The following is a 26772-nucleotide window of genomic DNA, read 5'->3' on the forward strand; positions in this document are numbered from 1 at the left end:
TTTAATTTATTTTTTTTCCAGTACTTTTGATAATAGTTTGCTCATTTTTGGATCATTTCTTCAGTCTTTGTTTTTTACCTTCTCATTACATTTAAAAGCAAAGCCAATTTGATCTGATATGTCGCACCTGTCAGGTGGTTGGATTATTTTGGAAAAATAGATGTGCTCACTAATCCCAATTTTAACACATTTGCAACCAAAATTTAAGAGAAATATATCTGTTGAGCGCATGAAAAAGTCTTTAACTTAAAACTGTGAAAAAAGAGCAAAAACAAAAGTGCTGCATTTAAATTTGTAAATATCTGTGTGATTTTCTTCACTTAAGGCTTAGAAATGTCCTGGTGTGCAATTAAATTCCCTGTTCGTTCTGTTACCTTCCTCTTCTGTGCTCCAAAGTCAGGTTCTTTAGCACCATCTGTTAAGACTGTACTTTTTCCTTTATTCTTTTTTTAAACTCACAGCCGCTCTGTCTGTCAGAAAGCTGCTGTTTCCTCAGAGAAAGAGGACGAGGAAGAGGAAGCCCGCGTTAATATTATATCAGATTCTGTCTGCTGTTCAGTCGGCAGCAAGACATCATGGAGGTCACAGCGCTCTGCGTCAGACTGCGTGAGTACCAAGTCTGTTTACAGAAATATATCCAGTCTATTTTTGTGAACAAAAAAAAACAACCTGCAACTGCACAGTTTCTTTGGTTTAAAGGCAAATAAATATGAATTTACCAAAATGCACTTATATACTTAATGATTCTCTGCAGATTCTCTCAGCTTATTCGGGTTGTTTTAGGTCTTTAACTGTGATTTCTTGACGTTTGATTTGTTTTTTGATGGTGTTGGGTCTTGTGGATCTTTTTTGTTATATCTTGTAGTTGTTGGTTCGGCCTCTTGCCCTCCTGGTATTCTTAGTTTTTGTAGTTTTGGCAGTTTTATTTAAGGTTTTAAGGTTTAAGGCTGAACTGGAATCACTGAATAGAAAATCGATTTTTGGTAATATTATATTTTAACAGTGGAGATTCGGTCCTGGATGGATAGAGGTGATGTCATCCAGAGGTTTAAGTTGTCAACTGTTGTTTTTAATGAAAGAGTAATGTTGAGATGAAATACTACTAAATATTTTTTTACCTAGATATATGGTATTGCCGGTTGTGCGGAGTAAATCATTGAATAGTCAGACGTGATGGAAAAGGCACCGATAACTTTGATAACTTCATTGAGTGATTTATTTAGATGAATTTAGAATTTATTTGAATTTATTTAGATTTAGATTGTGTATGAATAATAGAATATCGTCTGTATAAAGACAAATCTTTTGTGTTTGTGCTGTTCTCTTGTCTTTTAGTGATGACTGTGTTGTTGCAGCTGGTCGCACGCGTCGACTCCAGTGATTCCCAAAAAGCCGGTGAGTAGCAGTTTAAAGTTTTAATCACACAATATGAAAATGTGTGTATAATTACTAATTCCTAATTAATTATATTAATCAATTTATTTTTCTCTTTCTTTTTTTGGTTTTCTGTAAATCATTTTCAGGTAATTCTTTTTTTTATTAATTTCTTTTTTCATTGCTCATAGTCTTCTTTCCATGTTTTAAAGAAATCTAGCCAATTAGGTCAGCTTTCAAATTGTTATGAAAATAATATTAGAAAGCAAAGTATACATGCATTTATTCTGTCCTGTTTTTGTTTCCAACTGTCCACATTTGGACGCGCTGTATTTCTGAGGTCAGGCCAGTTTGCTCGGGTTTCAAATGATTGAGAATAATGTAGGAATGAATAATGAAAAAAAATTAAAGTTGACAATAAATGAATAAATAAATAAATAAATATCTCAAGTACAGATGTTCCCAAAAAATACTCAGATCCTGTAACAAAGTATTATTACTTTGTCACATTACACCACGGATTATACTGCCATTTAAAATGACTTTGTCTTTGACATTAGACATTTCATTTAAAAAGGTTTGGTTTAATTGATGTGGTTCTCTGTAATTCTGTCTCAGATGCAGCGTTTCCTCGCGTTGATCCAAACAGACCGCAGTTCTTTGAACACGAGTCCATTATGATCAGCTGTGAGGGGCTGCAGGGTCTGACTGGATGGAGAGTGATGAAGAAGATTAAAGGAGATACTCGAACATGTGCTTCTATCTGGTCGACATCAACGGGACCCTGCAAAATAGATACTGCCTACCCAGACCTGGACAGTGGAGAGTACTGGTGTGAACTGGGAGCAAAGAAAAGCAGCACTGTCAACATCACTGTCACTGGTATGAAAATACTAAAACACTGAGAACGCAAATTTACAGCATCTCGTGTTTGAAGAGCAACTGATTTATTTGTGCTAGCGAAATCTAATATACTCGATTTTAAAAAAGCATTATCTTTTCTTTTCCTCTATTTTGGTAAAAAAGTTACTTTAGCGATTTCTCGTCATTGAAACGTATCACATCGTATCGCTCTGAATGAGTTCATATTGTTCTTGCCTCGTATCGTAAACCATGTATCGTAACATGTATTGCATCATTGTTAAAACATATCGATACACCCCGACTTTATAGACCAAATTTTGTAATTAACATATTCTTCATAACACATGTTGTTCAGCTGGCTCAGTGATCCTGGAGAGTCCTGTCCTTCCCGTAACGGAGGGAGACGCCGTGACTCTGAGCTGCAGAAACAAGCAGATGTCCTCCAACCAAACCACTCAGTTCTTTAAAAATGGATACCTTATGGACAGCAGCCCGACAGGAAACCTGACCATCCGCAGTGTTTCCAAGTCTAATGAGGGCTGGTACACGTGCAGCGTGTCCGAAGGCGTATCGTCACCACAGAGCAGGCTGACTGTCAGAGGTGAGACAAACCAGTGTTTCAGAGTAAATCTTTGTGCCTACGTCGAGTTCTGCTCCTCAGAGTTCGTCACAAAGTGTACCTGTAATCTCCTCTGCAGTCTACTTCAGTGTGAATAACAACGATACAGCTACAGAAACTGTCTGAATATGTGGTTTGAAGCTGTTGGTCTGATGCTACGTTCATGTGGTGCCAAAAGGTTCACCACAGTGTGTGCAGTGTGTGCAGATGGCTGTAAATAATTGATATTAAAGCACGTATTTACAGCATCAGGATCATATCTCATATGCAGAACACACACCGTCAGCAGATAAAGAGCGTCATCACGACCCGCCGCTCTCTCTGCCGCTCTGCATCGGTGTCGCTGCTCTCATCGTGGCTCTGCTGCTGCTGCTGCTGGGATTATTACGATGGAGGAAACATCAAATAATCACAACCGGTACGAAGAATAAAAATAAAGACACCTTTTCAATTACTGACTCAAAGTGCTAAAAGTGGGCTTTTTTTTTTAAGTTCCAGAAACGCCATCCCCTCATCCCTCTATCCAGGCCATCTCCCCTCCACTAACAGGTGACCAAACCTCCTGACAGCTTATCCAAACACATATATACTGATATAAAGGCTGCGTAACACTTCGTTTTCGCTAATCACGGTTAATAGCATGCAAAATATTGTAATTGTGTTTTTTGTATTTCAGAAGACCCAACAGGGTGGGGACCAGAAGAGGAGCATGTTCACTATGATACAGGTTAGATTTTTACAGATTAACAGATTTTTTGTTTATTCACCAATTTGCTTTGGAAGCAACTATTCAATCTTGTTTTAATTTCATAACGAATTGTCTGCCTGTGTATCTACCTGCTACTTTTTTATGTTTCAGTGTCTGGAGATACCTGTGAAGCTGTTTCAAACCAGGAGACATATGCTGTTGTGACAAAAACAAGGATGGAGCAAGGTAATTAACTTGACACTCGCTGGGTTTACATTACAGATTTGCGCAAAATTTAAGCAATAATTTTTAAATGTGACGTTAGCACAGTTATTTCAAATGCAGCAACTGCATTAGTCGTCATTGTTTTCAATCCAAGGCCACGTAGGTGTATTATAGAGCCATGATAGAAAGGCGAGCCCCTTATACGTGGGAGCGGCCACGTGTCAGGGATTACTGCGAGCTGATCGTCCACGATTTCACAGAGGAACTGTGGATTCAAAACCTTCTCAGAGTTATGTGATGCAGTAACAGCTCTTGTAGCTCCTGCTGCATCATCAGGGAGCCAGTTCATACTGACAAGCTCATAGACACAGCATCATGTGACCTAGAAAAGCCAAAAATGTGTTTCTATTGCAGTTTTGTAAAATATGACTTTTTTGAATTGTCAGAAATGCCACCTCATGTGGACATAAAAACATTTTTTTTGCGATAAAAAGATGTTTTTATATTGATGTTTTTCCATTAAGTGTATTTCATATTCGCAATTTTCATTTGAACAGTCTGAGGGTTAATGGAAACCCGCCTGCAGAGAAACACAGATCAGAACACGTGAGATGAACATTTATCAGTGTCCCCGTTGACCGTCCTTCACAGTTTGCAGCAGTGCTTTTAAACGCACATGACTTTTGTCATCACAACCAAAAAACAGTGAAAGCCACTGAATTACTGAACTGACAGGTACAGACTGTTTCTGAATCCATTTTTAGACGGTGTGACGCTGTGTATGCTTCAGGAGCTGTAGGTCCCAGTGAGAGTCCTTTTTATCAGCCCAGACAAAAACCACTCGAGAAACCCACAGACAGAAAAAGGTAGATGGGCCCCGCTGTTCACTGTGTCAGCTGAACTTACAGTTACTGCGAAGGCTGTTAGGTTACCTCAGCACAGTATTTTTATCAGGAGACCCACGACTTTCAGTTGCCTTGCAGGCTCATGGTTTGTGTGAGAAATAAGAGGTCTCTATTTTTTTATATAGAGAGCGGGGTCAGTGATGAGAAGGCACGTGTACTGTGGTAAATTTTGGCTCTTATTTTCTCACAGATACATTTCGATTTGCGTTGCAGTAAATAACACAGAAGGACACCGAGTATGGCTGTCCAAACAGAGGATAAAACAGAAACTATCTGTAAAATATTGATATTTTAGAATAGAAATTACATTCAAATCTAATTATAAATTATAAATTATAAATTATATTATATTATAGATGTTGACTTGTCAAAGCATTCAGAAATTAGATTTATTTTTTAAGTGTGTTCAGACTTGAACACAAAGAATTAATAACACCAAACCAAAGCCATCCCGCAAAACTCGTACAATCACTGCTCTACCTGTTTGTTTGTCTTTGCTGCCTTTTGTTTGTTTTTCTTCTGATTTTTGAAGTGTCCTTATGTTCACGATTGTTGTTGCTTTTTAACGTTTATCCAATATCCAATCCAGTATCATCAAAATGTGTATTTTGTAACTGAATTACATGAAAAAGTAATAAAGTTAAGTATTAGTTGTCTTGTTGTTGTTTCGTGTTTGTTTTAGGATTGACAGTGTTACCCTCCGTAACTGTACCAAAGCAGTCATTGATTGGACTGTATGAGTGATAACCACAGATGTTAATTTTGGTATCTGCATAATAATGATTTAAGAACATAATCAGAGTTATTAATGGTTTATCAGGAGAAAAAAAGAAATGTGCCAAGTATTGAGCCTTGTGGTGACCCACATTTAGGCGACAGGGCCAGCCATAGAGTTAAAATAGTTTGTTTGTATCTATGATATAAAATATTTAAAATAGTTTAGCAATCATTTATTCATGTGTGTGTCACATTCTTTCTGAAACTGTCTCTGTCAGAAAATGATGACTTCTCGTCTTCGGCTGTTTACCACACCTTAAGCCTGGGGACGCCTTGACAAACTGTCCACCTTCAAAAGGTATCACTTCTGAATGTGTATTGACTGTTTTGCGTGAAAATATTGACTAAAATGTGTTTTTATTGGAAAAAAGCAAGCTAAACAACCTGAAATAGTAATCTCGTTCTTATCAAATATTTCATTATTTTTTAAACTGGGCTTTTTTTTTTGTTAATCAACACATACATTTACTGTTTCTACTAGAATTAGTACCCAAGCAGCGTGAAATAATCTTCAAAACAGCATTAAGACTTTCATATTCGGAAGAAGAATTTTATTTTATTTTTAAAAATTCAATTATACTTTTTAAAAATAGTTTTAAAAAACTGACTTTTTGACTTTTTGTCCTTTTTGTGACACCAGTTCTCTTCACTGGTACCAACCCATTTCTAACAGTAGAGATTCCTTTCCTGTATATAACCAACAGGGCTAGGCTGACAATATTTTCATATACGTATGTCTTACTTAAAATCTAAGTAAAATGCATGAGCATTAACATGAAAAATGATATTTTCACCATCTTGACAGCTTGACATTCTTGGTCTCCTGTGTTTTGCAGGTTACTGAGAGCAGAGACTCGAGACTGAAGACGGGAGGAGAGACCATTTAAAGCTATGTAATGTGTGCAGCTCATACGGCCACACAGGGATGTTAAATTAATGCAGGACCCTTTTAATCAACACAGACATTTTGTATAAAGCTTTCATTTTTTAGAATTACTTTTAGTCACCTCATTGTCAGAATGAAGATTTTATAATTCTTCTCTAAATATATTTTTTTAGTTGGCTTTTAAGAAAGTCAGTTGTGAAGTTGTGCATGTTCACAACAAAAGGAAATCACATATTTCCATGCTGATTGGAAATATATCAAGGAAAAAATCAAAGATACTGTGTTTATGAACATTTGTAAAGAAAGTGCATGTGTTGATTCTTAGTTAATGACAATATGTGACTTGTTATAAAGTGGAAACAACCTAAAGACTCATGATTCTTCATCGTCGTGAGAGCGAGCGCTTCGGCTAACGCACAGCCTCATCATCTATTTTTACGATCTGTCAGCATGTTACAGTTAAACCACATTTTCTACCTGCTCTGTTCACACATCTAGAGGTGCATTTTAGCAGAGGAGAGCTGCTGCAGCTTTTAAACACATTCACTGTGGCCTCTGAGGTCACACTAACGTCACATTTGTTCATGTCGTTTTGGCCTGAAAGCTGGTTTGAACCTCACTGTTATTAACCATCTAAAGATGTTCATTTTCTCATTCATGACACTGAGTGGTCTGCAGTGGTCATTTACCAAACACCTGCAAAAATGTAGAGTCTCAACATTTTACATACTTTATCACCATTTTATAAAAGTCAGCAAAACATTTTGTAGAGTTTCCAGCTCTATAAAGAGATGAATGGATCCTGTTTTGTGTTTATGTCTCTGATGTGAGTTTTGATTGAATTTCATTTCTCTGCTCTTCTATTTCCTCCAGCTGTTTTTTGATTTGGTTTTTGCTAATATCTAACAATTTACACCTCTCTCTAACAATGATAACTCCACAAAATATTGACCTCAAAAATGTATCTTTGTCCTGCATGCTTCTCCGAAGTTCTCTCTTTGTTGTTTCAAGATTTGTTCTTGCATCTGAACACTGTTCCTCGTTCTGTGTCTCTTTCTCATAATTCACACTCTTTTCTTCTTTCTGTTTCCCTTTCTCCTCTACCACTGAAATAATCCCATCTCTTCCCATCTCTACATCATGCAGTTGTAATGCGATTCGATGCATCTGATCATGTACATTCTTTTTCTGGTCTGTTAAGAAATTAAACAGCCCTTCTATATCTTTGAATTCTTCCATGACATCTTTTAACTTTGCATCGAGGCTTGTTTTTGTTGCATCCAAATCTTTGATGTCCATGCTTTCAGCCATGATGGGCAGTGTTTCTCTTCTGTCCTTGCTGAGCGAGGACAGTTCTGTGCTGCTGAATGTTTTAACAGACTGACTATTGTGTTTCCGTCTCCATTTCCACACAGCAAAGATGACGGCGAGAATAAGCATGAAAACGACAGCCGAGCCGATGGCGACAGGACCAACAGAACTCGGAGCATTGAAGAAATCTTCTGTAATAATAAAACAAAGAAAACAACAGTTACACCTCAAAGACTTTACACAAAAAAGTGAACATTTAAATACAGAATAAATTGTCCTACCTGGGACCTGGACGTGTGTCTCTCTGGTCTGGTTGATGTGGTTCTGTTGGACTCTGCAGGTGAAGCTGTTGCTGTGTCTCTTGTCCACAGTCACTCTGCTGCTGACAATATAGAGGTCATCAGGACCTCTGACTGTCTCTGTAGGTCCAGCAGAGAGGACGTGTCCCTCACCGTCCAGCCACGACACCTCAGGCTCTGGATACCAGCCTGCAGACTCACACTGCAGAACCAGTCCATTCTCACATCTCAGAAAGCTGATGGTCAGTGAGGAAACTGCACCTGATGAAAGAGACAAAAATGTACTTTATAGTGTCAACTAAAGAGTCTGTTTTTTTTCATCACATGGACCATTGAAAAAATGTCTTTAAAACAATGTTCTCTTCTCTCTTAACAGCTACCATTGAACTGCTTTTCAAAAAGTCAAGTAAATGTTCAAATAACAAACTGTCACATTGAGCCTTTTAAGATCAAAATAAAGGATCCACTCACCAACTACAAGCTCAACAGTAGATTCAATTTTCAGAGTTGGAATGAAGCATCTGTACGTCCCTGTATCCGAGAGTTTTACTTTGTAGAGTTTCAGTGAAATGTCCCCATGTCTCAGTTTGTCCATAGACACTGACGTTCTGCCCACGTAGGACCAATATTTTTTTGTCTTAAGTTCCACACCATCGCGCAACACATGGACAAATCTGGGATTCAGGTCCGGTCTCGTCCACTCTATAGTCTGGTCAGTGACGTCCACAACAGGTTCAAGATGGCATGGTAACATGATGTCAGCCCCAATTTTTGCCACAGTTGGTTGTGATGGACCAACCATATGAGACTGACCTGAAAGTGGAAGTACATGTGGTTTTCATTTTGACAAATACAAAAAGATGTTTTTTGTTTCAACAGCCATAAATGTGTTTAATGTGTTAAGAGAACTAAGTAACAGTTTGTGTAGTATGAAATATAAGCGCAGAGAAATGTTATAAATATTCAAGTTTAACTGAAATGTGAAGTTGGGTGTCATCTGCATAATGATTGACACACTGTAAAGCCAAAGCTGTGTGTCAAAGCAGAGAAAACAAAAAACAAAGGTCCCAAAATTGAACCCTGTGGTACCTCACTTGTCAACAGAAGACACTGATGTACAACTGAACATAAGATTTAATTTCACTCATATTTCAAGACTGCCATTATTTAGGACACAGTGAAAGGTCCAAAGCATGCTGGCTAAAATCAGACAATACATCTGAATTAGTATGAAAATGCACAAGATACAATAAATGTAATAAAGTAAGATGGAAACTCAACTGAGCTTAATTAACGGTTGGCCAAGGCCTGAATGATACAATTTTCGGAAAGAGAAAGCCTGAAGATATATCGATATATAGGATTTTATATTTGACACAAACGATTCCAAATGAATGACTGTTTCTCTGCAGCTGCTGGATATGTAAATAATTAGCCATTTGCTAATAAGTTCACAATATAAACCTAAAACGAAAGCTAATGTTGTGTTCACATCTTTTTCCCGCTGCCCCCAGGTGACCACAAAAATCAGTTTGACAAAGTAGCACATTGCTGTTTTTTAAGAGATTTTTAAGTGTGTTAATGGTGTGATTACCTTTGCAACGTGTCAGAAAAAGGAAGAGGACAGTGTAATGGACAACCCAAGCACAGATGACACCGTGTCGAAGTTTCGAGGGGCATCCATCCATCGGGAAAGACATCCTGGAGTTTTGAAAATCAAAATTTTCATTTTCATACCTGCAGTAGATCTGAGGCAGCCTGAAACTCATCCAATCACAGAACTCTTGCAGTTCTGATTTATTTTATGTTGCTTATGATTGTTTTTGTCGACACTAAACTCAAACTTCCATTTTACAAAGAACAACAAGTACAATCCCTGTATAGCAACTTTGTCAAAATTCCCCATATTTTTGTAATTTGAGTAAACATGTTTGAGCACTTTTGTCTCGCATTATTTCCGGACACGAGCAATCGTGTTTGGTACTTCAGCTCCTGGAGTGTCACATGATCATATCGGACCGGTTATTTGTGTTAGAGCTGTCAGAAAAGTTTTTAGTCTTATGTAACTTTAAAATAACAACCTTAAATTGTGTTGTTTATCTCCCATTTTATTATTTTTTACATAACTTTAAGCTCTGTTGCTGAATCATATTAATGAAAATAAAACATTGTTTTACCTGCTGGCTGCTCAGACAGTCCCTTTCTCGTTGTCAGTGGAGTCATGTTTAATGTCAAAGTCCATTTTATTGTCATGTGCCTCCAACCAGTTTTTGTTAATCTTTAATAAGCAGCACTCTGTGTGTATTGTTAGACGCAGACTGTGACTATTGAATTGAATCAAGTCCAGCTTTCTGCTTGTACTGCGTACTGCCCAGAACACAAAACAAAATAACTAAAGACAAAAAATGCAACTAATTATAATTGCATCATGACCGTTTTGTGGCACCATTTTGTGATGTTTTATTTGGATACTAAATGAACATTGTATAACATTTATTAATTTGATGCCAGTAAAAGGCACAAGTGGCAGACTCAGGCTGTCTGAGGAGAAAAATTAAAGTGCTTCATGCAAACTTTTTCAGCATGTAGGGCAACCGTGCACTCTGGAGGGTGCTGCCCCTTGTTCTCTTCGATGAAAGGGCACTTTAGAGGACTGCGTCATATTTTCTTCATTATAAGGACATTGCATCATGCCGTCTTTATTGGAGGGGCACTCTAGAGGAAATTGCATCCTGTCTTCCTCACTGGAAGAGTACTTTATAATCAGTGAAGCCACACCCATCAGAGCACTGCAGCTAGTTGTCGTTAGTGGAAGAGCACTGTAGAGGGCGCTGCATCACTTTGATTCACTGGAGGGGCACTGCAGCATGTTTCCTACGTTGAAAGGGCACTAGGGGGCGCTGCATAACCTTTTACACAGAGGTAGAGCACTCCAGAGGCCACTTCATCACATTATATCAACATGAAGGAAAGCCTAAAGAGCACTTTATGACATTTTTGCCTCTGGAAGGGCACTTAAGAGGGCTCTTTTATCATGTTTTATGGACCATCAGGGCATCCAAAAATGCACTTTAACAGCATTTTTTTTTTAAGGCGGCCAGTTTCACCAGTGACCACAGGGCTGAGACTGATGGTTCAGAGGAGATTTATTGACAATAATTTGTTGGATTTGCCACAAATGTTTAAGGTCTTTGGGGGATAAATTTCACAAAAGTATGTACATACATTTATGGCTCCGAAATGACATTTCTGAATGACTTTAAGCAGCAGGTTGGCTTGGTTTAAGGTTGGCTTTTGATTTTTACCAAACTTATCTGAAGGCAGCCATCAGCTTTAGTTTTGTCATGTTCATAAACACAGCCAAAATTATTAAAATAAAGAATAAAAAGTGCATAAAATGCCACAAACAGTCCTCAGGGTTAAGGTCCTTCTCATATGAAAGTCTGTGGCTCCTCCTACTTAACCACTAAGGTTATTTTGGCCACGACAGCAGCTCTACCTCTGACACAAAAGTTCTCAAGCTCACACACCAATTTAGTTTCTCATCAACAGCAGAAATAAGCCAAACAGGAATAGACCTCCTCCCACCTGCTTTAATACTTCAGTGTGATGTTCAGTCAGAAGCGAGACGACATGGAGGGCACAGCTCTCTGCATCACACTGCGTGAGTACTGACTGCATTTAATAAAAACAAAAAGATGGGGACTGTTCATTATTTTTTGCACGTCACTGACACATCCCAGGCTATGATAATCATCGAAAACGAATCAGTTTGCATAAAGTATATTGAAATAATTCTTTTTTTTTTCATCTAAAAACATAGTGGCATCATGTCAAAACCTTGGCATTTAAAGGGTTAAAAAATGTGTGCAGAGCGATACAAGTGTGTGTAATATTGAAGCGGGCCCTAAGGGTTAAGAAGGTTGTTTAAAAAATGTGCGACTAGTTTTTAACTTTCCTTTTCCATGATGAGGTTGGACGGACAAAATGCTGATTTTAAGAGCAGCTGCAGGAAAAGCTATCGACGCTTTAAACACCGTGATGTTTGTCTCTCTGTCTTTCCTCTCCAGTGATGAAGGTGCTGTTCCTGCCGTGTGCACATTTTGGTAAAACTTATCAGCTGCTCATTTATACCGATACATTATTCACCATTTTGAAGGATACATGTTTAGATGTGAGGTTTTTGTGGTAGAGTTTTGATGAGAAAAAAAGAATTTGTGTTTTATGATTTGATGAACTGAGCCGTTATGACTAATAGAAAATAAACGAAGATTCACAGGAAGGAAATTTATCTTTTTTTCTAGGTATAGAAACATTCACTTTTGTCATTCGGTTGAATTATCTTAGAAATATATACCAGTACTATCAACAGGTTTTCATCTTAAGTCGTCACATATCGTAGCTTTGTCAGTGGACTCCGTCAATATATTAGTGCTACGTATCCTGTTGCATTGTGGTTACGGTTAGAAAAAGAAGTCGAACAGCAGGTTACTGGGTGAAAGTCTGTGGGTTTGTTGGGACTTAACGGCACCTTATATCACGTCGTTATCGGCAGTGTTTCAAACTTAAGTCCAATCAGGATGCCAGCTGTGTTACAAACTAACATCGTCTGTCAGTGTATAATATTGTGAAAGGTGGCTTTTGGTGTCCAAAATCACTGACAAAGCAGCAGTATTTGACACCTTCAGAATGAGAACAGGTTGGTGGTTTACATGTGATTAGAGACCAAATCTCTTTTCCTTGTTTCAGATTCAGCATTGATCCGTGTCGACCCAAACAGACTGCAGTTCTTTGAATATGAGCCTGTGACTTTCCACTGTGAGGGGTTCAGTCACGAACACTCATGCAAAGCTACGGCTAATGTCTCATTTAAAGAGAATTTCTGCAGCATTAAAAATGTATTTCCAGAAGACAGTGGAGAGTACTGGTGTGAGGGGGGAGACGGGACGAGAAGCAACAGCATCAACATAACTGTCACTAGTATGTATTTATATTTGCACTCAAACAACATGATTTTGTCATAGATTCATTATGAGTAAACACAATGTAAAGACTTTTGAGCATAGCGTTAGTTCAGGCGGGCCAACGGGTCAATCGCTGCTATATTATTGATATCAGCTGATAACATGCAAGCCCTCATCAGCTGATTTGCCTCTGAGCATCTGATTCGCTAACACTCTCATGATGTCTTATTAAAGCTGCTCTAGCCCACCTTCTCTTTGCTGCTCCCTCTGCAAGCTGCTTTTTACGACCCTCCTCCGCCCCTGGTCCTCCTTTATGCTGTTCTGACTTAATCGATGTCATAATTGTCATTGATGCCTGCTCTGTCGTGGTTTCCCTGCTCCTCTCCCTGCCTCAGGCTTTCCTTGTAAGCACAGGAAGGTCAGGAATGTGTGCTGTTCCTGCTTAATGATTTCCACGTAAACAGATTGAAGGGCAGGGACAGCCCAGAACAGCGCCGTGCCACCAAATAACTTAATAACTGCAAACAAAGCTAAATATAAATAACTGTGTTTTTCTTGACAAATTGTGTTTTTCAGATGGTTTGGTGATCCTGGAGAGTCCTGTCCCTCCTGTGACTGAGGGAGAAGCTGTGACTCTGCGCTGCAGAAACAAGACAACTACCTCAAACCTCCTGGCTAATTTCTACAAAGATGGGCGCTTTATAAGGAGTGAGTCCACAGGAGAGATGACCATCAATGCTGTTTCTAAGTCCGACAAAGGACTCTACGGGTGCAGAATCTCTGGAGCTGGAGAATCAGCAGAGAGCTGGGTGGCTGTCAGAGGTTAGTTGTTGTGATGTTTCTACACTGTGATCTAAATTTCTGCTGTTGCTCCAAAGAAGCAAAGTCGTGAAATTTGATTCTCGTGTTAAAATACTTTTAGGATCCCAAATATCCAAAACAAGTACGCTGGATTTGCAAGGAGTTTTTAGAAGCTTATCCCTTTGTCTTCTCGAACATCTTTTATCTAAGGCTCAATTTCGATTTTATCCTATCCTTAGTTAGTTAGTTCGATGTTTATATTTCCTGGCAGGACCCTTACCTCAGCATATTCTGAATTACAATGTCACTTCAGCAGATCCAGAGCAGCCCCAGAGCTCCCCCACCTCCTCCAGTTCCACCCCCTGGATCGTCGTCTCTGTTTTATTGATGGTTCTGTTGCTGGTGGTCGGACTACTTCACCTCGGCAAACATTTCTGGAACAGAGGTACAGAAACAGATAGAATTTTTGCTGCTCAAAGTGCTCGTAGCTGTTGTTTTGTTTTTGTTTTTGACATGCGTTTGTGGGCGCCAAATTGGAGAGGTCAAGACCCGCCGACAGATGCAGATTTCGGAAAGTGAACATGATAGTGCTGACTTGTTTGAATTAACTTCAGTAACTGGAACAGGCACAACACTGAGACACGTAGGCTCCGATTTCTGAAGAAGCAACATCCAGTGATGTAACTGAGTACATTTTCCAAGAACAGCACTCAAGTACAATTTTGAGGAATTGGCACTTTACTCTGATGATTCATTGAGCATGATCATCTTTTGTCCTAAGTTTGTGAATAGGGGGCTATTTCTACCCTTCATAAATGAATTCAGTGTAATATTTTAATGTGTCCTCATGCAACAATCTGCACACATCAGTTTGCATTATATCGCAGCCTTCCAAAATTCGTGGGGTGTGCATGAACTATTGGTTCATCATCACCTGGGGATATGCTCCCATTTTGGTGCAATATATGAACAGTGCACTAGAACAACCCAAATATTTTTTGGGTTGTTCAAAATATATTAATTTCTGGGACATAATAAGGCGCAGGGAAAAAAAAATAGGACAAATGCAAACTGCGCAAGTCGCTATATTTACTGCATCGTGTCTGAAATATATTTATGTCCTGTTCTTCTGTCGACACTGTTGTTTTTCCTGTCTCGTACTGCAGTGTGGGACTACCTGTCCACGCTGACTCTTGGATCCGCTGACGACCAGACAGGTGAGAACATAAAACATATAACAGCATACTGGAGAGTCAGATATTCAGAGCACTTTTAAACAGGCAATATGCAAAGTGCCCGACATAAAGCAGCAAATTAAAATGAACAAATACGAAGTATAAAATCATCATTTCAATGACCTCTTGAACTACAGTATGAGTCCGAAAAAACTAAAGCATTTTTTTTTTGGTTTTGAGTTGATGACTGTTTGTCATTTGTGGTATGAAAATGATTTAGGAAGCATTTCCTGTTTATATTCTGTCTATGCATTTGTCTCTGTACAGTTTCTTTTATGTGAATTGATGTTTTTGTCTTATTTCAGTCTCCATAGAGGCCAGTGCAGCTGATGCAGAAGTAGTGGCATACGCCGTCGTAACAAAAGACAGGAAGAAGAAAGGTACTTCACCTGACGCTGTTTTTTTTTTTTTTTTTTTAGCTTTTTACTTCACTTTTGAATGAAAAGTGAAGTAAAAAGAATGAAAAAATGAAAAAACATTAAAAAAAATATATATAATGTGCAACTTAGAAGAAACTGCAAAAAAAAACAAGTAGAAGACAAGGAAATGATCTGAGACATTAGCTTGGGTGATGATAAATACCAAAAAAGTCCAGAAAACTATAATTCTCTTCATTATATTTTTAAGATTATATTACATAAAACAGAAGAAAAAAAAACAGATTTTGCTCTTTCTTGAGGCAATTTCCTTGATTTTTTAGGGGGCACTTATTTTCAGTTGATTTTCTTTAATTTTTAAAAATATTTTCTTGCAATTTTGGGGGCCATTCCTTAATAATCTACTCGTCGTACTCTTTCTATGTTTTCTGAAGAAGCCAGTTTGCTGATGTATCAAAGGGTTAAGGGACAGGTGTAAGAGTGGTTTTGATTGTTTTATCAAACTAATTGCAAGAAAGTTTGGCCACATTTTATAAAATGTCTCACTAGTCATCATAAATTGAACATTTTTAATCAAACCAATATTCTAAAAAAATCCTTAAAACAGTCCAGAGCATTTTCACTGATTGATATTTCATCTTTCAGCTGACTAACACTGTGTTTCTCTGTCAGATAAATCGACATATCAACCCATTTACTACACACTGGGCCCCGGAGACCCTCAACAACCGGGTGAGACTCATCCTGAGTAAAAAGCCACTTCAACTGTAACTTTGAAAATTAACCAACATCGGACACACCGGTTGTTTTAAATGAGGTCATTTGCTGTTACACTAAATCAATATTTTGCCAACAAACTTACATCTATTATCAAAGCAGACGCGGGAGCATCCAGCATGACGGCGACGCCCGTTCCCTCAACACGCAACGACCCGACTTTGATGGAGAGTGCCTTTTACTCGATGATCCAGTAGGTAAGACTGAGACCGGCATGTTTCATCCATAGTCGTCACATGTTGCCGCTCTGCAGTGGACATCTGCGTCTACATATTACGCTCTACGGTCCTCCTGCGTCTGCTGTTGATGTTATTTTTTAAGCTATTTTTTAAGACACCATACTCGGGTGTTGTTTGGCGTCACATTGCTGTTTTTCCAGCGAGCACAGTGTAACGAAACGAGATACTGCGATCTTATCTGCTGCAATTTTGCCCCAAAATGGAATATTTCAGACCAAAATGTGATTTTTCTAACATAAATCAAGTGGTTGTTTGTGCCTAAACCTCTCCACACGTTAACCAGAGCTTCACTGAAATGGTAAGTTTGAACATATCTGTTACATAATATTATACACGTGTTACTTAAATGTGGTTTGCAGAAAAATACATTTTTTTGGGTGTTTGGGTTGAAACTCATATAAAGGATAACTTCAATATGACTTTGCAAATGCAATGAGCAACTTGGCAAGAAATGTCCTGCAAATTACAGGCAGTTAGTAGATTTTGAAACTTTTAAAAGTTTTTTTTTTAAGTTAGATTAGAATTTTGAAAGAACTATGTTTCTAATTATCATAATTATATATTTAAATTAATTTCACTAAATAATCATAATTTTTAAGCAATCCGTCAGGTCATTTCACTGTTTTTTAAAACATATACAAGCCAGTTTTTAAAAGAATAATACATTTTTTTCAGCCCATATGTAACATAAATCCAGCGTTACAATATAGATATCCAGTTTGGTTGTGTGTTGCTATGATGAACCATGTAACTGTTTATCATATTTTTAAATCGTGAGGGACAATAAAAGCTCTGAACTGAATTATTGATATTTGTTCTGTATTTTCTGTGTCTTGCAGGTTTGGCGAATGGACGGGTGTCGTCACGCGACCTCGTGGAGAGTTCTCAGCACCTGTGTCTATTTTTATTACGGTGTGACAGTTAAACCGACTCGCTGCGTCTTCACACGAGAACGCTGCAGAACAAACTTCTGCTTTTGAACAGTGTGGTCAGCTCGGGCTCAGCAGTGTCACTTTTATCTGATGCAGACACTCTGACTTTGTAGTTAACAATTGACTGTGGTGGCAATCTTGTGAAAATAGCACGTTTCATTAAAGTGTGACAGTTAACTGTGAAACGGTTGCAGTTAGATTTCGGCTTTGAAACTACTTTGTTCAGAAAAAAGATCATATTTTGGTTTAAAAATGCATCACGCAAGTGATGTCACAAACCCTCAAACTGCAAATATCAAATATACCCAACGGAAACACATCAACTTTGAAATCGTAAGAAAGTTTTTAAGTTCGCATTAGGTGGTATTTCAGAGAAAACTAGATTTTTAACTACCATAATTACTTTTTTTTCATTTTCTTTTAAAAGCATTAGAGCTTGCCATTATTTTAGTTTTGTGGACATCATGAACTGCTTTCTGTAACCTCTTGCATATGTTTGTTTATCTGACCTGTTTTTGTTTGTTTGTTTTGTAATCAGTTGTTATTTGTTTCTCCTGTAATTATTTTGTGGAAAATAAGAAAATTTAATAAATGTGTTTTTTTTAAAAAAAAAAAAAAAAAAAAAAAAAAAACATGACAAAAGGCAAAGAACAATTTGTTAAGAATTGTTCCACAAATTGCACTAAATTAGTAGGAAAAAAGACAAACAAAAACTTAGGGATAAACATCCAAGGACAACAAAGAAAGCTAAGGAAAAACTACATTTCTAACTACCATAATCACATATCTGAAAGTCATGTTTCAAAAATATTAGCATTGCTTGCTTTTAAAAGTCATTTTCTTGTTTGATTTTTGTTTCACTTTCTTCTTCTTTCGTTTTTTAGGTAATTTTCATGTACTATTCAATCATTTCTATAAGTTCTTCGCGTGTTTTTGACAGAAAACAGCCAAGTTCCTCTCACTTCCTTCAGGACCCAGCATGCATCTCTGCAGACTCGCAGTTCTCCATCTATCCACCAGATGCCCTCAGACTTTCCCAGCACTCCCAGTCACATGACTCCTGCATCACCTGCTCACCTGCTCACCTGCTCCTCAGTGGCCTCCTCACAGCGTTTAAAGCCGCTCATCTCCGCCTGCTGCTGGTCTCCTCGTCAGGTTCCTGTTCCTGCTCACCTGTGGACTCTCACCTGTCTGAACGTGCTGCTCTCACCTGTAAGATTAACCTCACCAATAAATCACTCAGCTGTTTCCGTCCATCTGCAAACACATCCGCTTTCTGTTTGAACACCCAACTGCTCTGTGGTGAAGCCAACATTTAAAGTAACTTTCATACTTTAAAAACAAAACCAGCAGAGAAACCTCCATGACATGCTCACTGAAAACATGTGACTGTGGTCGTGACAGACGTGTGGTTAGCTGATGAAATATGAACTGAATAGCTGATTCTTCTTCAAAAATAAATTGAAGTTTTATTTCCTCATTGCGGTTGCATTTTTGGCAAAGTTCCCATTAACTCTTTGAAACCTGTCTTTCAAAAGCTTGAAAGTTTTAAAAAAAAACTGAAAAATTATCAAAAAACAAACAAAACAAAACAAAAAAAAAAAAAATCAAACAAGGGAGTTTGAAAAGCAAACAAAAAAAACCAATTAAAATTAAAAAACTACATGAAAAATTCTGTAAAATAATATAAAATAGATATTGATATTACTAAAAGTATAGTTCTGTTGAATTTTTTCACTAGCTTTAAAATAAAGAAGGAAGGCAATAAGCAACAACAAAGAAAACAAAGCCTGAAAATTAGCAAGAAATTAATAAAAAGTAAAAGGAAATTAAGTTAGTAAAAGAAAAAAAAGGCCGTCTAAAAAACAACAAAGAAATTAACTTTGAAAAACTGCTAACTTAAAAAGTTAAAGCGTTATTAAAATGTTATTTTAATTATATATTTTCCCTAGCTTTTATAAAGTAATTGTCTAAATCTGCTAATTTTTTGCTGTTTGACAGTTCTTGTCAAGTTGCTCATTGCCCTTTTTTTCACGTTTTGTGAAAGAAATCACACCGATTTGCACAGGATTCAGACATTAAAATACTCGAAAAAAGGCGTCTGAATGCAGCACAGGAAAAGTGATCCATGTTTCAAAGGGTTAAAATGACGCAAGATGACTCACTGATGAAGTTGAGTAATTGTACTTTTTTAATGTCTGATCATAAGACCTGATTATTATATATACCTCCTGATGGCTGTTAAACATGAAACTGAAAACCACAACTTTATAATAAAAAAGAAATCCATACAGTCATGCCATATGTGGTCATCCCCGGTCAGATGAGAGAAAAATTCCAGCATGAAGGCAAAGAAGGATTTAAAAGAGGCAACAGTTTCATGCTCAGTCACTCAAACATCAGACAATCAGAGCATTGTTGTTAAAGCTCCCTAAAAGGTAGGAACTATTTCATCTGATTTGACTATCATTAAAATCTCACTAATATATCAGCATGATAAATTATGTTTGTTTTTCCTCATAAATAAGGTTAATTTAACTTTAGTTTACAAAATATTACATGGACTATACCAAGGTTCTAACACTATAGAAAAAAAGATATAATGCAATATTAAACATGAAACGCTGAAAATTTTAAATATATAGAAATATTGTAATGCATGTAAATGTATTTATACCAGATGAGAAATATACAGAAATATATATAAATATATTTAAGCAATATGCAATGCAAAATGTGCATGTAATTATGATTTTGGTTATATATTTATATATATATATATATATATATATATATATATATATATATATATATATATATATATATATATATATATATATATACTATATGGAGAGTTTGAATCAATGTGTAAACATTACAAAATACTACTTCTTTAAATTGTATTTTAGTTTTACTGTAAATGTCTTCTGTCATTTTCTGTCTGTTAGATACAGTTTTATTAATTTTATCTTCTCTCTGTTTTTCTGCCACAAAAAGAGGACAAGTGTCCAGACGGGTGATATGGATCCACATGTAGTGAAATGGAAATTATGTGAGTAATATTCAGAAATATTGTGTTTTCCTGTCTTCAAGCAAAAATTATTACTAAATACTAAATGTTGTAAATACCAAAAAAGTATTCTAAATTTCACTAAAATGTATGCAAAAAAAAAAAAAGAAAGAAAATTGTTAACCATTAAAAGTTGACTATTGGCTATCACTTTTTTGGAATTCAATTTACGGACTGGTGGAGGCTTACAGTTTGGTTTAAATCAATCAATCAGACTTTCTTTATATAGCACTTTTCAGGTTAACTGTAACACAAAGTGCTTCATACAATGAAATCAAAATCTACCTGTCAATAGCAATAAACATAAATAAATAAATAGATGAATAATTAGGTAAAATACACAAACTCTTGGAATTAAATATGTAAAGTTCATGCAAAAAGATAATCATTAAAAATCGGAGCTGGGCTATCACTTTTTTGGAATTCAGTTTTACCGACTGTTAGAGGCTTAATGGTGTTAAGAATTTGGTTTCAATTCTTTTGTAGTTATTCTGTGCTCAAGTATGTGATCTACGTGCAGATTTTCAGTTCCTTGATCTGTTTCCTTGTCAGTAGATTTGACCCAGTGAAAAAAAAAAAAACAGAAGAAAGACAGCCGTTCTGTTGTTCTTCTTTTGTGGTTTCGGCTTGATTTGAGTCACTGCATGATGAAATTAGGAAAGAGAGCGGTGTTTACTGGACTTCCAAGAATAGACAGTCTGGCACATACTGAGAAGAATTTGATTTTAAGGATGTAGTCACTGAGATGTTACAGACGCTACAGATTATCAATACTATTTAGTCAATATTACTTGATTAATTTTAGTTAAAAGTAGGATTTAGTGCTGATTCCTTGAGAAGAAAGAATGACCATTATATTAAAAGATCCAGATATTTAATGTACTTTTACATTATAGATTTAGATAAGTATAATTTGTGGGTGAATAAAGTTGTATATGATAAATAATCAGTATGTATTTTTTTTCTCTGTGTTTCCAGTATTTTTCAGTGTGTTGCTGCTGCTCACGTTGTACCACAGTAACCCCTCTGCTGCTGTCAGCATGAACAAACACCTGGCTGATTGTCTGAAGGACAGGGACTACAAGGAGCTGCTGCAGACTGTGAAGAACGGCCTGCCATGCCGAAATACATCCCGTCATGTGATCATTGTCGGAGCCGGTGTAGCTGGATTGACAGCTGCCAAGTTACTGCAAGACGCAGGACACAAGGTACAGGCAACAGGATGGTACTTAACTCTTTAAAACCTGGATGGACATCAGTTTTTGTCACGTGCTTCACTCAGATGCTTTTCACAACTATTTAGTACTTTTTCTGGTGGTCCCACATTTTTTTTTGTGTATGTGTGAAATAATGTTTTTTTTTGTTGTTGTTGTTGTTGTTTTTTGCAAGATTTTTTTTTATGGTGAGAACATTTTTTTGTGGTCCAAATATTTTTAGAACTCTTTTTTTTAAGATTTCCTTTTTGCTAGAAAAAATAAGTACATTTTTGGGCATTTTTTTTTTTTTTGGCAAGAAAAATCATTATGTTGCATGAAAGTGCTCACATATCAGAATTTGAGATCATGTTGTGTTTAGAGTGCAGAGAGAAATGAAAAGTCCCTTGGAGCTGCGCTTCAGCCTCTTGTGGTCAAAATGAATGGAAATGAAATTTCTTTTCTCCCCAAAAAAGCTTTTTTTCTCGCCCCCCAAAAATGTTTTCCTTGTCCCCCAAAAGAAATGTTTCTCGCCCAACAAAGAAAAAAAAAATTCTCGCCAAAAAAAGACATTTTTGTCACCCCCCCCACCACCCCCCCCCCCCAAAAAAAAAATTCTCTCCAAAAAAAAAAAAAAAATGTTCTGGGGCCCCCCCCCCCCCCAAAAAAAAAATGTTTTTCTCGCCATCTCTTTGTGTATCCCTCTTTCATGCTCACAGGTACATTAAATGAATGGGGTAAGCAAAAATATACAAATAAAAAAATCCAGAATCAGACACTCAGCACTTTTTTTTCTGTTTTAATAAGGTGACCATAGTGGAGTCCAGCGGTCGTGTCGGTGGACGGGTGGAGACCTACAGGAACGAATCGGCAGGCTGGTACGCCAACCTCGGAGCCATGAGGATCCCGAGTGATCACAAGTGAGTGAAAATGTGTCTTCAGTTCACAGTATCTGAACCTTTAGATATTACTGTTATTACGATTATTGGTATTATTATCATCATGTTTTTAGTTTTTTTGTGAATGTTAAATTTTGTCTTGTCCATATATATATAAAAATATACATATATATCTATATCTATATCTATATCTATATATATATATATATATATAATATATTATATATATTTTTTCTTCTATATATATATATTAAAATGATTTTTTTTCTTCTGTTTCCTGAGGTACCTTTACTATGGTGGACTTGTCGCCCTCTTGTGGTGTTTGAAATTATTGTCTGTGACCTTTGTTCAGGTCATGATGATTTTGCCTGATTGCCACCCACACAAAAAAGACTGTCTTGTGCCACATTTGCCTGAGGAAGATCTTGTACATTAAATCTTGTGAATAAAATAAAATTTAAAAAATCATTTTAAAAAACTCCATTGGGAGTTTAAAAGTATGTGGACCTTTCTCTGTTTTAATGTATTTTAGTAAGAGCTGCAATACCTACCTACAAAAAAAGACATAATAATTCATTTATTTCTGCATTGACAAAAATCTCATCAAAATCACTTCTATAAAAATTCTCTTCTTTTTTTCACAGAATCGTCCGCTGGTTTGCAAAAGCGCTGGGAGTGGAGCTGAATGAATTCATATGGAGGACATCAACACGTTTTATCTGGTCCATGGGCTGCTGAAAAGGACGTACGCGGGTGAAAGCAAATCCAGACATCCTAAAATACAAACTGCCTAAAAGCGAGAGGGGCAAGTCAGCAGATCAACTGCTGCAGAAAGCTCTGCAGAAGGTATTTAATCACCCAGAGATTTATTGAGTTAATCAATAAAATAAGCTGAAACATAGTGTGCAAAATGAATATTTATTAAAACATTTCTAATGAATTAATTTCCCATCTGTTAGCTGTTTGTCTTTCTGCAACCATTCAATAATTTCCAAAATTTCAGAGGCTGAACATAATATGTGTTTTGATTATGAAATTTAGATAATTTTTTTCCATCAAGTTCTCAAAAAGCATTATTTAAAAAAAAATATATGGAAGTCGAAATATGTTGTTTTAAAGCAGCGTGTAAAATATTCATCCAAAATATACATTAAAAAATTATCTTTAAAATGCTGTTGAAACAACACTTGCATATGTGTGAAAAGTATGGCCCTAAACTACAGCAAGTGTATTTTTTTAGTTATAATATGGGTTTTTGGTGCAGGTGCCGGATGATGACACGACTTTAAATAACACATGAATGTAAATTTCTGCAGGTGAAAGATGAAGTGAAGGCGCACGGCTGCAAAGCTGCACTACGGAAATACGACCACTATTCTGTGAAGGTAAATCACGAGTCGAAAGCACTCATCTGCGTACTGCAGCAACAAATTATGTGAATTTTATGCTTCTGGAAATTTTTATCAGGAGGTTCTTACAATTGTACAGACCCAAAGTTAATGTGATCAAATCTTGAGGGAGGAGCTGGTTAATGGGCAGCGCCGGTAAATCACAAAAAAATGTACATTAATTATTTTATTTTATTTTATTTTATTTTATTTTATTTTATTTTTTTTTATTTTATTTATTTTATTTTATTTTATTTATTTGTTTGTTTTTTCTCTCACCTCTAGCCTCTGAAAAAATTAATTACAGAGAATCATTAAAATTCTAAAACCCTCCTCACACTATTTGCTGCTAAGGTCGCAGTTATGTTTGAACACTGACTGTGGAAAACGTTTTGTCGTGTTGTTTCACAGGAGTATCTGAAAGAAGAAGGCGGCCTGAGTCCAGAGGCGGTGAGGATGATCGGAGACTTGTTAAATGAAGACAGCCTGATGCACCTGGCGCTGACCGAGACCATCTACATCCAGAGCGACGTCAACGACACCGCCACGTACGAACACATTTATAGTTTTTGTTTGAAGCGAGGGTACGCTTGAAACCAATTACCTGTTAAGGGCCGTGTACACCCGCAAATGTAATAAAACACAAACGTGATACAAATTTGCAGTTTTCAATACAATAATCTCACTAAGAGAATACATTTGTGTTTTTGTTTTTTTCTTATTGTAGGAGCTGAGCTGCAAATTCAAAGGCTCAACAAAAATACACAATTTTGCCTAAAATGCATATGCATGAGCACAGCCCAAATTAAAATAAATATATAATAAGCCAAATATATATATAAAGAAATTACACACATATCACATAGAAATAATGAAAAAAGATCAGTCTGCCCCTGAATTTTATCCAAAAAGCATTATTGAATAATTTGTTTTGATTTGTTTAGTTTAGTTAGATTTTGTTTGAATTTTGTCAGCCAAAAAATAAAAATGAAGAATGAAAAGTGCGTAAAATGCACCAAACAGTCCTTAAAGGGTTAATGTCCATCATGCAGTGTTGGAATCACATTGAACATTTTGCCACGTTTGTGCCAGATTCAGTGATTTTAAAGCTGTTTCTTTTTGTGTTGAAGGTACTCGGAAGTGACCGGCGGGTCGGATCTCCTCACCAACGCGTTCCTCGCTGTCCTTGACGGCCCCATCTACCTCAACTCTAAGGTCAAACGCATCAGCCAATCAGATCACGGTGTAGTTGTATCATATCAGAATGGCGAAAAATCCTCTTTGACCGACATTTCTGCTGACTTTGCTCTGGTAACGACCACGGCCAAAGCGGCTCTCTTCATCGACTTTGAGCCGCCGCTCTCCATCAGAAAGATGGAGGCACTGAGGTCAGTCCACTACGAAAGCTCCACTAAAATCCTCCTCACTTCAGCAGGAAGTTTTGGGAAGACGACGGCATCCGAGGAGGAAAGAGCATCACTGACGGGCCGTCTCGTTTCATCTACTACCCCAGCCACAGTTTCCCAAACAATCCAAACATCGGCGTCCTGCTGGCTTCCTACACCTGGTCCGATGACTCCCTCCTCTTCTTAGGAGCGAGCGATGAAGAGCTGAAAGAGCTGGCTCTGAGAGATTTGGGCTAAGATCCACGGCGAGTACGTAAAGTCTCTCTGCACAGGCGTGGTGGTGAAGAAGTGGAGCACAGATCCTCACAGTTTGGGCGCCTTCGCTCTTTTTACCCCCTACCAGCATTTAGAAAGACGCCCAGGAGCTCTTCAGAAGTGAGGGCAGGGTGCACTTTGCTGGTGAGCACACAGCCTTCCCTCACGGATGGATCGAGACGTCCATGAAATCTGCCATCAGAGCTGCAGCCAACATCAACAAAGAGTCGGGAAGAACTCGTCGACACGACGAACTCTAGACTCCTAAATAATAATAATAATAATAATTACTTTATTTATATAGCACCTTAAAAAGACAAAAAATGTTTACAAAGTGCTTTGACAAACTAGAATTAAAAAGATAATTAAAAAAGAATAAAAAAATAAAAATAACTGAAATAAAATTAAATTGAATTTAAAAAAAAAATAATTCATTAATAATAATAATAATAAATTAAATGTAGCATTTCTGTTAGGTTGCCTGAGGAGTTGGACATTTGGGCTGGTCCATATGGCTTTAAAATAATATCATAATATTTTTAGGCCATATCGCGATACATGGATACATGGATACATCGTGATACATCAACACTGATTTTAATGTCATGTAAATATTGGAATTTTTATTAGATAATGAATTATGCAAACTATTTATCCATCCATCCATCCATCCATATATTCTTCCGCTTATCCAGAGTCGGGTCGCAGGGGCAGCAGCCTAAGCAGGGAAGTCCAGACTCCTCTCCCCGGCCACTTCGTCCAGCTCTTGCCGGGGGCGTTCCCAGGCCAGCTGAGAGACGTAGTCTCTCCAGCGTGTCCTGGGTCTTCTCCGGGGCCTCCTACCAGTAGGACGTGACCTGAACACTTCAGCCGGGAGGCGTCCTGGAGGCATCCTAATTAGATGCCCGAGCCACCTCATCTGACTCTTCTCAACGTGGAGGAGCAGCGGCTCTCCTCCGAGCTCCTCCCGGATGACCGAGCTCCTCACCCTATCTCTAAGGGAGAGCCCAGCCACCCTGTGGATGTAGCTCATTTCGGCCGCTTGTACCCGCGATCTTGTTCTTTCGGTCACTACCCAAAGCTCGTGACCATAGGTGAGGTCAGGAACGAAGATCGACTGGTAAATCGAGAGCTTTGCCTTTCGGCTCAGCTCCCTCTTCACCAAGACAGACCGGTGCAGAGTCCGCATTACTGCAGACGCGCGCACCGATCCGCCTGTCGATCTCCCGCTCCATCCTTCCCTCACTCGTGAACAAGACCCCGAGGTACTTAAACTCCTTAAACTTGG

General features: G+C 37.4%; 4 protein-coding genes across 4 annotated transcripts; 3 read left to right on the forward strand and 1 right to left on the reverse strand.

Moving 5' to 3' along the window:
• Positions 1-575: 575 nt before the first annotated feature.
• LOC121962507 (low affinity immunoglobulin gamma Fc region receptor II-a-like) lies at positions 576-3423 on the forward strand. Its single transcript, XM_042512766.1, has 6 exons — positions 576-606; positions 1336-1395; positions 1993-2256; positions 2594-2839; positions 3129-3275; positions 3350-3423. The coding sequence occupies exons 1-6, from the start codon at positions 576-578 to the stop codon at positions 3421-3423; spliced, it is 822 nt and encodes a 273-aa protein (XP_042368700.1).
• A 2659-nt stretch (positions 3424-6082) lies between these two features.
• Positions 6083-10162, reverse strand: LOC121962099 (butyrophilin subfamily 3 member A2-like). Its single transcript, XM_042512294.1, has 5 exons — positions 10126-10162; positions 9543-9649; positions 8420-8761; positions 7931-8209; positions 6083-7840 (listed from the first exon to the last, which is right to left on the reverse strand). Exons 2-5 carry the CDS (start codon positions 9646-9648, stop codon positions 7152-7154), a joined length of 1416 nt encoding a protein of 471 aa, XP_042368228.1. The 5' UTR covers position 9649; positions 10126-10162; the 3' UTR covers positions 6083-7151.
• Positions 10163-11581: 1419 nt separating this feature from the next.
• On the forward strand, positions 11582-16098 carry LOC121962116 (low affinity immunoglobulin gamma Fc region receptor III-like). The gene is made up of 9 exons (XM_042512313.1): positions 11582-11612; positions 12019-12054; positions 12643-12651; positions 12698-12928; positions 13489-13734; positions 14036-14158; positions 14880-14930; positions 15254-15328; positions 15998-16098. Exons 1-9 carry the CDS (start codon positions 11582-11584, stop codon positions 16075-16077), a joined length of 882 nt encoding a protein of 293 aa, XP_042368247.1. The 3' UTR covers positions 16078-16098.
• Positions 16099-20277: 4179 nt separating this feature from the next.
• Positions 20278-25744, forward strand: LOC121962097 (L-amino-acid oxidase-like). Its single transcript, XM_042512291.1, is given in 12 exon segments — positions 20278-20325; positions 21322-21551; positions 22344-22456; positions 23080-23126; positions 23129-23187; positions 23189-23281; positions 23752-23820; positions 24235-24371; positions 24954-25246; positions 25249-25460; positions 25462-25584; positions 25586-25744. Coding segments are annotated over 12 exon segments (1566 nt in total). The 5' UTR covers positions 20278-20294.
• The last annotated feature ends 1028 nt before the right edge of the window (positions 25745-26772 follow it).

The sequence above is a fragment of the Plectropomus leopardus genome, chromosome 23, assembly GCF_008729295.1.
Source record: "Plectropomus leopardus isolate mb chromosome 23, YSFRI_Pleo_2.0, whole genome shotgun sequence".
Lineage (NCBI taxonomy): Eukaryota > Metazoa > Chordata > Actinopteri > Perciformes > Serranidae > Plectropomus > Plectropomus leopardus.